Source organism: Bacillus rossius, chromosome 16, assembly GCF_032445375.1.
Source record: "Bacillus rossius redtenbacheri isolate Brsri chromosome 16, Brsri_v3, whole genome shotgun sequence".
Taxonomy (NCBI): domain Eukaryota; kingdom Metazoa; phylum Arthropoda; class Insecta; order Phasmatodea; family Bacillidae; genus Bacillus; species Bacillus rossius.
This window is the reverse complement of record NC_086343.1, coordinates 2,311,681-2,323,693: the sequence shown is the minus strand read 5'-3', so window position 1 is coordinate 2,323,693 and position 12,013 is coordinate 2,311,681. Positions and strand designations below refer to the sequence as shown.

Below are 12,013 nucleotides of genomic sequence, written 5' to 3'. Positions count from 1 at the left end.
GCTCATTAATATTCAACCACTGGGTTTTGCTGTTATTTTTTTCAGCATGAAACAAGGAAAGAAACTATTTCTGTGGTGTACCTGCCTAAGATTCTTTTTTTCCGACCATCTGATTTGTTCAATGAGGAATTAAGCACCAAGCAGTATGTTGTCGCAGAGAATAGTTCACTCGCTGAAGTAAAAGCATTTATTGCTGACATCAGCAATGAGAAATACCGTATAACAAGAAGGTACAGTTATAAATTACACTTTGGACCTTTGAGTTATGTACCTATCATACATTGATATTTAGTTAAAATTTTTGTGTTAAGTCATTATGCATTTTTGGAGAAATATAATATTTTAAACATAGTTGTGTGTATCATAAGAATCTTAGATGTTTTTATTCATGTGACTTGAATCTCTGGTCTGACTGGATAGCCAAAGTCTCCAGCATTTACAAACTTTCCACCCACCATCTATCTACGGACGAGTTTCTAGCTACGCAACAACATTCCCTCGTCTTATAGTATGTTCTTCTTTGTGTCTTCTTCGTGGCATATTTGACATTCTCTTTTACTTTCCCTTCAATCGTGAACTACCGTATTCTTTAATTAATGTTCCTCCACATGCATCTCAGACCTGATTTTCAGGATCAACACGGGAAAATGTTGCTAACAAGATAAGATCTACCGAAGTGTCTCTGAAACACTAGTCTTTAATTAAGAATAAAGTTATAAAAAGGGACACTATAATTTTATTCTCAATCCATTAATAAGAGTAGGTGGTAGTTGCGTGTTAATTGTCGTGTCTGATATTTCATCGCCTGCTGCTGTCTTCTGCCAGTTATTCAAAGTTGGATAATAATGGTACCTGTGTGTAGGGTGTGTGTCTCTGTGTGTCTCTCTCTCTATATATATATGTATATAGTCACACATATATACATATACAATACATATTCCTATTGTACTTTTCTTTTGTTGATGGGGGCTCGACATTATTCCAAAACTCAACTTCACCCCAATATTCTGCCAACCAAAAGTTCATTATCTCAAGTATTTTCCACGCCCTTTCGCCTGTAACAACATCTTGTACTTTGCATTCCACCAATAGGAGTTTCAAACTCTTAGATCACAGGGCAGTAATAAACATGTCACTATGTGCAGTTACCGCATGGACAGCTGATTTCGCCCAATGTGTTTCAGTTGCAGGTTTGTGTTCGTAGTGGACAGGGAGGCGCCTCCATTTTCTCCGACTGACAACTTCTACGCGGAGCAGCTGAGCCTGGACTTGGCAGTGAACATCTACTACAAGGGCGCCTGGGGCTCTCTGGTGGACCTGCAGGAGTCCATCTCGCCCGTCGCAGCCAACACCAGTGTCGGCAAGCTGGTCTCCTCGCTCAGGTGCTGCAGCCACATTCATTCATAAATAAATACTATTCATTTGTCACCCATGGGTTCTTTCTTAACCAATGGTGAACAAAATAAATTTAAAAAAAAGCACAGAACTTGAATACTAACTTTAGATAATGGTAGAGTGCCAGATATAACATTTGTGAAAACATACAAGAGCATAGACGTTTTAATAATTTTGTAACTTTATTGAAACAAGTAATACATGCAAAATTATAAATCACTTCCCTAAATAAACCTATATAATGTTCAGTTAAATTCATATCAGTGGGTTTTCAATATTTACCAGTACATTGTTTAGTTGCACTCGTAACTATTAGAATATATGTCTTTTCTATTCATTTCTTTCCCAAAAATTGATGCTATAAATTCTGAATTTAAATTAGATTTACTATGCTTATTATTGTTTGTAATATTTAAGTTTTTTTATTTTTTATAACACACGATTAATGATTAAACAAGTTACACAATTTATACTTGGCATGTTCCGTGTTTCCCAAAATTACGGAGCATCGACACACTTGAGCATCACCAGTCCAATACCGTCACAAATAGTTGGTAGTGATACTTTGCCACCTTTCACTGGTTTTATGCCTTCCTTCCACCGCGACTTTTAGTAAGCTCTTGTCACTGCCTCCTGGATTGGATTTCGACGTTCGCCCTTGACGTCTGCATCCAGGCAACGCCACTCCGGAACACCGGGGCATTGTCATTGCTCAACCCTCACCACAGGTCTCACACTGATTGCCCACCACCGCACCTTCCCCTCCATCGGCCTCACCACGCACTGCCCTCACGTGAGTCGGGAGTCTCCTTCGCGGCCCGGTCAAGTACCTACCATCAGCCAATTTAATTCCCGGATATTTCCATACATTGATGACTGTGGTAATAATCATTAATTAAATAAAGTACAATACACCTGACTCAAAACTACACATTTACATACATACCTAATATTATTTAATTATGCTTTAAAACTTGCAAAGAAATTACATTTTATAACTTTTTAAAGATATATATTGAAAAAATAACTAAGTTCAAAAGATACATGCATTAAACTGTGTTAATTAGATTAGGTGTCAGAAAAACATTCACAAAAAAGCTATGATTTTGTGGAAATATAAGAGAAAAATATCTAATGATTAAATGAAATATTAATATAAACAGTGTGCCTTTCAGACATGTGTTACGATGTTCCGAGTGTATGGCCATAATAGTGTGGCAAGTATCGTTCATTACATAGCACTGAATGTGAAACATGCAGTGTTCAAGGCACTAGGCTTGCTATCTAGTCATACTAACTCCAAGTTATTATGTTTCAGAGTGAAAGATTTGGAGTGGAGCTATGTTGGAGTAAACTTACGAAACAAGAAAACAGGAAAAATGGTAATGTGTTGCATGCTTGCATATTCGCAGGATATACATATATATAGAACTCGTTGTGGTATCCGTCAAATGGTTTAGTTGCGTTTGGCTGCAAAGAGTTCGAATTAAATGAGCTTTGTATTTAAGTATATACATATGAAGCATAACAGAAATATTCAGTATTAACAACACATAGTTATAGGAAATATTAAATATTTTAAATTTATGTATCTATTTTAGTATAACATTTTAAGTAAATAATAATGCAAACATTTGGGCTTTTTAAAATTTAATCAGACAGTAGCCAGTTAGATATTGATTGGTATTACTAATGTGGCCCATGATGTTTTGCATTATCTTTGTAAATTGAATTAAATAAATGTTCATGGACATTGTAATTTAATAGAAGGAAAGTACTCATCCAATATATGGACTAACTCTATTCCAAAAGTAAAATATTTGATTAAGTTATATAAATTTTATAATGAGAAAAAACATTCATGCATCCAAACTTTCACATTATATAAATTGGGTGTGTTAATCCAACACCTCCAATTTTTTTTAAACTTATTTATAACTCCAATAGCTCCAGATACAAGAGTAGCGAGACACGGTTTTAAAAGTATTTAAACTATTATGGCGATACCAAGTACTGATGAAGTTATTTTTTAATATATGGTACGTACGTCAATGTGCGAGTCCATTACAGTTCTGAACAGACACATTAGTCATAATATGTATATGGATGTGTAAATCATGCTATTAGCAATTATTTTGGGTGCACGTTTGAAGTCTCTTGGAATATAGATCCCAAGATGCTACAACCTTTACATGAGTTGTTTTTTTTTATAAAAACAGAACTTTACCGTTTTCATCCACATTAGGAGAACTTTTAAAAAAAATTTTGTATGGATGCATGCTTAAATACTTGGGAACAGAAACACAGTGAATGACAAAAACGTCTAGAGAAAAGAAAGGTAAAATTTGTAGGGAATTGCTGCCTCCCTATGCACTGTCGTGAGGGAGTTTTTCGAATCGGCGTACGTTTATACCTTGGGCGCCACCACGTGGTTGGGCACGTGGACCTGGCTACCGACTGTGTCCCAGGGCCGTGACGTGACCCATGTGGAGCTAGGCTCTACTTCCCCCCGCTAGCACTCACCGGCCTGCTCTCAGCGGCGGGCACGCTATGTTACTGCTCGTGGGGTCACACCTCCGTCTCTGTGCTGGGAAACTCGTGGTCGAGAATTAAGTGCGAGTCGGATGAATATTGAGCTTTATTGGCGCCGACACGTATAAGTCCGCCGATTAATCTAAAAATGCTCCGGGGAGCTTTATGTTAAACAGTCTGCCGCCGGGGTAGGCCTAGAAGGTTGATTAAAAAATGTTTATAAAATAGTTACGATGGCGGATGTTAACGGATCTGGAGCTATTGGAGTTATAATAAGTTTAAAAAAATTGGAGGTGTTGGATTAACACACACCCTATTTATATAATGTGAAAGTTTGGATGTATGATTGTTTTTTCTCATTATAAAATTGATATAACTGAATCAAATATTTTACTTTTGGAATAGAGTTAGTCCATATATTGGATGAGTACTTTCCTTCTATTAAATTACAATGTTCATGAACATTTATTTAATTCAATTTACAAAGATAATGCAAAACAACATGGGCCACATTAGTAATACCAATATCTAACTGGCTACTGTCTGGTTAAATTTTAAATAGTCCAAATGTTCGCATTATTATTTACTTAAAATGTTATAATAAAATAGAAAAAATTTAAATATTTAATATTTCCTATAACTATGTGTTGTTAATACTGAATATTTCTGTTATGCTTCAGGTGAGGGTGAGGCACATCGGGCTTAGGGAGGGCGAAGCTCTGGTCGAAGTCAGCACTACGAGAGACTTCAATCACCATATACCGTATATACTCGTGTATAGCGCGCCCTTTTTTCCCCTCAAGTAAAGGGAAAAAATAAGGATGCGCGCTATACACGGGGAGGGGGGGCGGGGGGGAGTGGCAGTCGTTAACTGCCGGGTGACCGGTGACGTTTCTGGCCAGCCCCCACACATACGCACAAGCAACAAGGCCTCTCTTTCACACACACACACACAACCTGGTCTCTCGCACACACACGCTCACAGCACACAGTCAGAGTCACACACACACACACACACTTGCGCGTGCAAGCTCGCACATCAACGTCTCTTGTTTATTTGTAGACCTCCCCCTCTACAGAAAGCCAGCACAGCAGCTAGTACAATAAAAGAGAGAGAGCGAGAGAGAATGTTGTCACTAGTCCCCCTCCCACTTCCTTCGCTTCCTCGTTCCAGCAGTTACTGGTGAATCATCTAGTCCTCCGCGCCAGCTTAGCAACGTAGCATGGCACGCTTCATTTTGCGTGTCCCTAAAAATGTGTTAACTATCAGTTGAAAAATCTATGTAGAAGCTAAGTGACGGGAGTGGTGGTGTTTAGTCCTGTCAACTGTCAAGATTACTTGATGGTCATAGTCCCGTTCCTGCCTCCCTCCCACCCTCCCTCGCTCCCTCCCGCCTCGTACCAGTTGTGACGATACAGCGCTTCATTATCTTCCGTCTACACAGCAGAGTTTAAGTATTTTCCTGACGCATCACCACACATCAATTTAAATAATCATTTGTTTCATAAGTAATTACTTAACAGGTACCACAAAATGTTAGTAAAATTTATTTATGGGGGGGGGGAAATTTAATTTTTTTTCTTTGGAATTTGTTGCCAAAATCGTGGTGCGCGCTATACACGGGGGTGTGCTATACACGAGTAAATACGGTATTGTACACTATATGTAATAAAATAGTTTAAACAAAAACTTATGTTTCAATTTATTTTTGTTTTAGATATTTTAAATAAAATTAGTACATATACTACAAAATACAATGAAAGACAGATAAATAAAATTAAAATAAAAACCAATAACTGCATGTAATATTGTACTTACATGGGATGGAATCTATATTTCCAGGAGGACGACAGAGTCAGTACCCTGGATTTGTCCGGCAGAAGCCCTGCTGGCCAGCATGTGATGTGTGTGGCTCGTGTGAGTTCCCAATGTGGTCAGGCGACCACGGAGCCTTATCTGAAATGGCCCGTGCCACAATCCTGGAGTCTGGAGGACGCTGCAACAGTTCCTTTTGCTTATTGCCTGGTGAGTGGCTTGGAACATGACTACCTTGCACTACACCAGCCTGGCTGTGTCCATACAACCACTGTGCCCCATCTGACATGGCCCGTGCCACAATATTGGAGCCTGGAGGACGCTGCAACAGTTCCTTTTGCTTATTGCCTGGTGAGTGGCTTGGTACATGACTACCGTGCACTACACCAGCCTGACTGAGTCCAGACAACCACTGTGCCACATCTGACATGGCCCGTGCCACACTACTGGAGTCTGGATGATGCTGCAACAGATCCTCTTGCTTATTTATCGTATTTTTTTTAAGATGTTTAAATTTAGCATTGCCAAAAAATATTTTCAAAAAATTGTAAATATAACTAAAATATGGTCCAAACTATTGCAATTTTTACTAAATTTTAAAATATTTACTTTTCTATACCTTTATTACTTCATAATTTGTTTTACATGTATGTTTTACATTTTAATATTGTTTTTTTTCATACTGCTGTTAAATTAAGTGAACGGTTAACGATGCTGTTATCGATATGGTGAACTCTAATGTGTACAGGCGTACTACGCTCTGGTGCTGAGAGCGGACGCCAGGCCCGGGGAGAGCATCCTGGTTCAGGCCGGCCACACGCCCGTGGGGCAGGCGTTCATATCTGTGGCTCTGGAGCGGGGCCTGGCCGTGAGCGCGACTGTCCCCAGCCAGCACCGGCGGCTACTCAGGAGCAAGTTCCCTCAGGTGAGGTGCTTGTAGCCTGTCCGCAGGACTGCGGCCTTCCCAGTGTACTTGCTACATGTTACATGCTAGTAGCCATTCTATTCTGAAAGCTATTAAAAGCCCTATAATTTCTAGAATAGAGCATTAAGATTCCTTGATATATTTTAAATATAAAGTTTTGGGTTTTGGAGTTTATTTCCATGTGTAAACAGCTATGTGCCGTATTTAAAAGACAGTTTTTCACTATAAATAAAGAACCTAATGTTTGCCTTGTCTTTTTGCGTTATGAAGATAATATATATTCGAGGAAAATGTAATTATTATGTTTAATATGTCTTTTCAAATATGCTTTCTTCACTTTCAGATTCTAGAATGTGAAATTTTTGATTTGGATGGAAATTCTTTGGAAGCAGATATCCTCAAGAGATCTAAGCATGATGGCTTCAGAATTGTAGTTAATTCTCTAGAAGAGCGCTATCTACAGATATCAGTCAACTGCGTGTGTTTGTTTGGCCGCCTGATACAGTTGTGTACAAGAGAGATGGAACAACACAAGCAGTTCGGTGAGTGTGCACTCATGTTTCATGACCACATCACCCTAACCAAACTGTCGCGTATCTGACTTCACTTCCTCACTTTCCCAGGAATGGAGCCGTTCTTGAAGAACCTAGGGTTTATCGCAGTAGTGCCAGAGAACTTATTTGCAATGAGTCCGGCGTGGAAGACGAGGCTTCACGAGATGGTGGCTGGTGGAATCAAGTCGGGCTTCGTCCGGCCGCTGGACAGAGAAGTGTTCCCTGTGGCTAGGGCGGACGAGAGCATCAGGTTTTGAGTTTATGCTTATTTGTTAGTCTTGAAATTACACAACAAAAAACTTAAAAGTATTCTTAGACAGTTTTAAAACAATTGCTTTCTAGACTAAGGGCAATCAATCCCTTAGGTACATGCAAAGTAAAAGTTTCAGCAACAAACTAAATTCATGTAAGCATAAATAATATAGTGATATCCAAGAGTCTTAATCCACCATTATATGGTTCACCAAACGCTGTAATCCGATACCAATCTTGTCCGATGACTCCGGTTCGATTCCAGCTTCTAAATTTAGCCGCCAGGGGGTATTTCACAAAAGAACAAATTTGTAACTTGCAACTAAAATTTCACAAGTTTGTAAAAAATATAAGCTACTGTTACAAGTGATTCACAGAAGCAATTAAAAAACTTTTATAAACAAGATATTTTTCACAAGTTTCCAAATGATTTACTTGTAGGCAAACAAAAATAGTGGGTTTATGAAAATTGTAGCTGAAACACTTGTAGCTGACATTTGTTTCTCACTATTAATAAATTTTCTGCCTACCTCAAATGTTTGCTAATAAATGTAGTAGAAATATGTGGTCTAGTTCAACCCCTACCTAGAAAAAAAATACAAATTTATTAGGATCATAAACAAATTTATGATGCACTTAAGCACTAATAACCATCATAAGAAGGTACATTAATTAAAGGTGTTTATGTTGAAAAAACATTTTAATTACAAGTTTGGTTATATCGCTTAAACTTGTAACTTGCAGTCTACACTTGTTACACACAACTGAAACTTTTACCAGTCAGAAAAGATTTTAGCCAAATATGTAAAACACATGTTGGTAACAACTTTTGATTACAAGACATAATTTACAATTATTAATAACAAGTCTTGTACATTTGAGAAATGTACACCAGGGTGCATTACTGCGCTACTACGTTTTTAGATAGCTCAATTTATCGTTACTCGGGTTTAATTTGAGTACAAGATATCAATAATTCAAATCAGTTACATTTCACGTTTGTTATTCTTGTTAAAACTACTTTTATTAATAATCGATAATCCGGCAAAGTCAATATTATGACATGGCTTTTATCCAGAATGTGTCGGTATTAAGACATTACAGTGTAATAAAGTTTAATGTGTTGAAAAAATTGATACTAATAATTCTATATTTTTATATTAAGCACATACATTTGTTATAATTAAATATATATCATTTAACACATAGTAAAATATTAAGCCTTTTAAATAAATAATTTTAATTATCATTTAACTAATGTTATTCTTTACAGTACCCTACACGACCCTGGCTGCTTAAAAAAGCTGTTGGTCACCAATGACACTTACTGCAAGCCGTCAATGATAGTTTCCAAGCCCAAGAACACTTGTTTTAAAATGTTTTCTTTTGACTCCAAAGCCTCATGCCTTATAATTGGTAAGTTAAAGCTATTCTAATGTAATGGTTACCTTGATATAATCTTAGGAATGTGTAGTAGTAATAATTTTGGTCAAAGAGTAATTTTCAACATCATGCATTGTTCTAGTATAGTGAGCTACAATCGTGGAGCTAAATGGCAAAACTTATATAATTTTGTGGTAGTTTGGTGATATAATTCTGGAAGCACAAATGTCAGCAACGAATGTAGCTAGTATTTCTTAAAGTGATCTGATACACAAAGATGAGGTTGCATTGCAGGCGACGCGCCAGAGAACTGCCTGGTGTTGGCGGAGTGGCTAGTGGACCGAGGCTGTCGCTACGTCACGATGTGCTGCGACGACTCTGCGAAGTCTGGCTTCGCCAACAGACGCGTACGCACACTCAGGGAGCACAGTGATGCTAGTATTGACATAGTGTCCGTGAAGAAGACACACACCTTGGAACACACTCTGGACCTTGTGCATGGCATTAACACCACTGCCCCATTGTCCGCTGTGTTCATACTCTCTGTGGTAAGTTGTAAGTCTAAATTAATGGTTTGAGTTACAGTGGAGATTCGACTATCCGAGCTAACATGCAACTGGGGGTGTTCTGATAAACGATATTACGTAAAACAGATCATATATATACTACTTTCTTTGTTAATATAATAATTTGGATTAGCTAACTGTTGTATTTCACCTCACCAATACATTCATACACAATTAACTACCCGAATACATTACTACACTATTGCCATCATTCCTTCAACTCCTTGTCCATATTCCCGCCAGTTCATCTTCACAACCACAACAACAACAACACACAGCTTGCCAATCCAGACCTGCCAACCTACTGACAATATTTACACACAAAGAGTACACAACACCTCCTCCCTCTTTAAGTTATTTGCATACATAGTCCTTGAATCTAGCTGGACGTTGTATCACACGTCTGTGACATGTTCTTTTCCTAAACTGAACCTCCCCTGATGGATCCGGTTGTGTGAATCCTCTGAACGGACTTGATCCAGGACTCACAACTTGACTTGTCTCTTCCTTGTCTAGCCCCGATGTCTGCTGTTCATTCTGGTCCTCTTGCTTGTCCATCCGACGATTATCATCATCGTTGGCCCCTGTCAAATGCTGGTCGTCTTGTTGATTCTCCATCTGCACTGGTAGTCCTCCTGTTAACCCTTCTAGGCCCTGTATCAAAGCCTGTCCCTTCACCCCGGTGTGCCTGAAGCTTTTTTTCTGTTTACTGGTACTCTCTTGTCCTTGATGTGGAATGGTCATCTCTTTTCTGTGCACCAGTTGGTCCACATGTCGCCTGTGTGATTCTCCATCATCATCTGTTACTTCATATATTAGTCTCCCACACGCTGACTTCACAACTCCTGACAGCCACTTTTTGTTTCCTCTATAGCTACGGAATAGCACTGGATTGTTGACGTGAAACTGCCGCCACTCTGGTCCTCTGGACGCCTCATGTAATAGCTGGGTCTCCTTAACCCCTGTCTGAGGGCGTATCTGATCCAACACAGTTCGTAGCAGTCTTCCCATTAACATTTCGGCTGGAGTGGTTTGTGTTCCAGCACTTGCTGTTGTGCGAAGTGCAAAAAGTGTCCTGGCTAGCCTTGTCTGCCAGTCTCCATTACACAGCTTCTTCAACTTCCCTTTAACTGTCTGCACCATGCGCTCGACTTGCCCGTTGCTTGACGGGTGGAATAGTGTTGCTTGAACAAGTCTAATACAATTTCGTTTTGCAAACAACTTCATTTCTCGCGATACAAAAGCTGTACCATTGTCGGACACCATGCACTCCGGAATGCCATGAACACTAAATATTCCTCTCAACTCCGTTATCACGGCAGCAGATGATGCTGATGGCACTAACTTCACCTCAGGCCATTTTGAGTATGAATCCACAAGTATCAAAAACACCTTCCCTTGAAAGGGTCCGAAGAAATCTATGTGCAGCCTGGTCCAAGGCTTTTCTTCGGGAGGCCAAGTAACATCCCTTACTTTTGGTGGATTTGCTCTTAAGCTCTGGCATTCACAACACTGCCCCACCCACTGTTCAATGTCGCGATCCATTCGAGGCCACCACATGTAACTTCTTGCCACTGATTTGGACCGTACAATCCCATCGTGGCCTGCATGCAGTATTTTCATGAGGCTTCCTCGTACCACTGTAGGTATAACCACCCGGCTTCCCCACAGCAGGCAACCTTTGTAAAGGGAAAGTTCATTTTGACGACTCCAATAAGGGCGAAGCTCGTCAGTAATCTTGCCTGCGGGCCAACCAGATAACGTATTTTCCTTCACGTTGCTGAGTACTGGATCTTCATCTGTCAATCTAGCCAACCGAGTAGCCTCGATAGGGGGATCGGGAAGGGCTTCCAGCATCAGGACATCTCCTACCGCTGGGATGTCGATGGCCGAAGCAGCTATCGGAAGTCTACTCAAAGCATCAGCATGTCCTATCCCTGTACCTGGTTTATGGACGATCTGGTAATCATACATAGACAACCCCAGGCTCCAACGTAACAATCTTGGCGATAATATGTCAGGAGTCTGCTTCTGGTGGTCCAACAGCCGAAGAAGCGGCTTATGGTCTGTTACAATGGTGAACGGCCGTGCTGTCACATACTGCCTGAACTTTGTAACCCCAAACATGATAGCCAATGCCTCCTTATCGATCTGGGCATAATTCTTTTCAGCTTTCTGAAGGGTCCTTGATCCAAAAGCGATTGGTGCTTCACAACCATCTTCAGTGACATGGGCCAATACAGCACCCAGCCCATATTCTGAAGCATCACAAGTTAATATGATAGGTTTCCTTGCATCATAATGCACCAGCACTGCCTCTGACTGAAGAAGTTCTTTAGCTGCCCTGAAAGCCTTGTCCTGTCTTCCTGTACATTCCCACACCTTCCCGTGATCCAGCAGCCGATGTAAGGGTTCCAATATGTTTGTTTTGCCAGGTAGGAATCTCTCATAAAAGTTCAACAAGCCTAAAAAGGCCTGTAGTTCTTTCTTGGTGGTAGGTGCTGGGGCCTTGTGGATTGCCTTCACTTTATCATCTGTTGGGTGTATACCATCACTATCTACTCTGTAACCTAAAAATGTTACCGAAGTA

General features: G+C 39.8%; 1 protein-coding gene across 4 annotated transcripts in view; it reads left to right on the top strand.

Moving 5' to 3' along the window:
* Positions 1 to 12,013, top strand: part of LOC134540396 (fatty acid synthase-like) — a 140,720-nt gene that overhangs the window by 62,899 nt on the left and 65,808 nt on the right. For 3 of the 4 annotated variants that reach the window (XM_063383105.1, XM_063383104.1, XM_063383106.1), the window contains exons 22-30: positions 46 to 230; positions 1,185 to 1,382; positions 2,714 to 2,777; positions 5,771 to 5,953; positions 6,492 to 6,668; positions 7,012 to 7,210; positions 7,292 to 7,472; positions 8,748 to 8,890; positions 9,152 to 9,405. The exons of the other annotated variant lie outside the window; for it this stretch is intronic. In XM_063383105.1, coding sequence (XP_063239175.1) covers positions 46 to 230; positions 1,185 to 1,382; positions 2,714 to 2,777; positions 5,771 to 5,953; positions 6,492 to 6,668; positions 7,012 to 7,210; positions 7,292 to 7,472; positions 8,748 to 8,890; positions 9,152 to 9,405 — 1,584 coding nt within the window. The remainder of the gene's footprint in view (positions 1 to 45; positions 231 to 1,184; positions 1,383 to 2,713; positions 2,778 to 5,770; positions 5,954 to 6,491; positions 6,669 to 7,011; positions 7,211 to 7,291; positions 7,473 to 8,747; positions 8,891 to 9,151; positions 9,406 to 12,013) is intronic. 4 annotated transcript variants of the gene reach the window in all.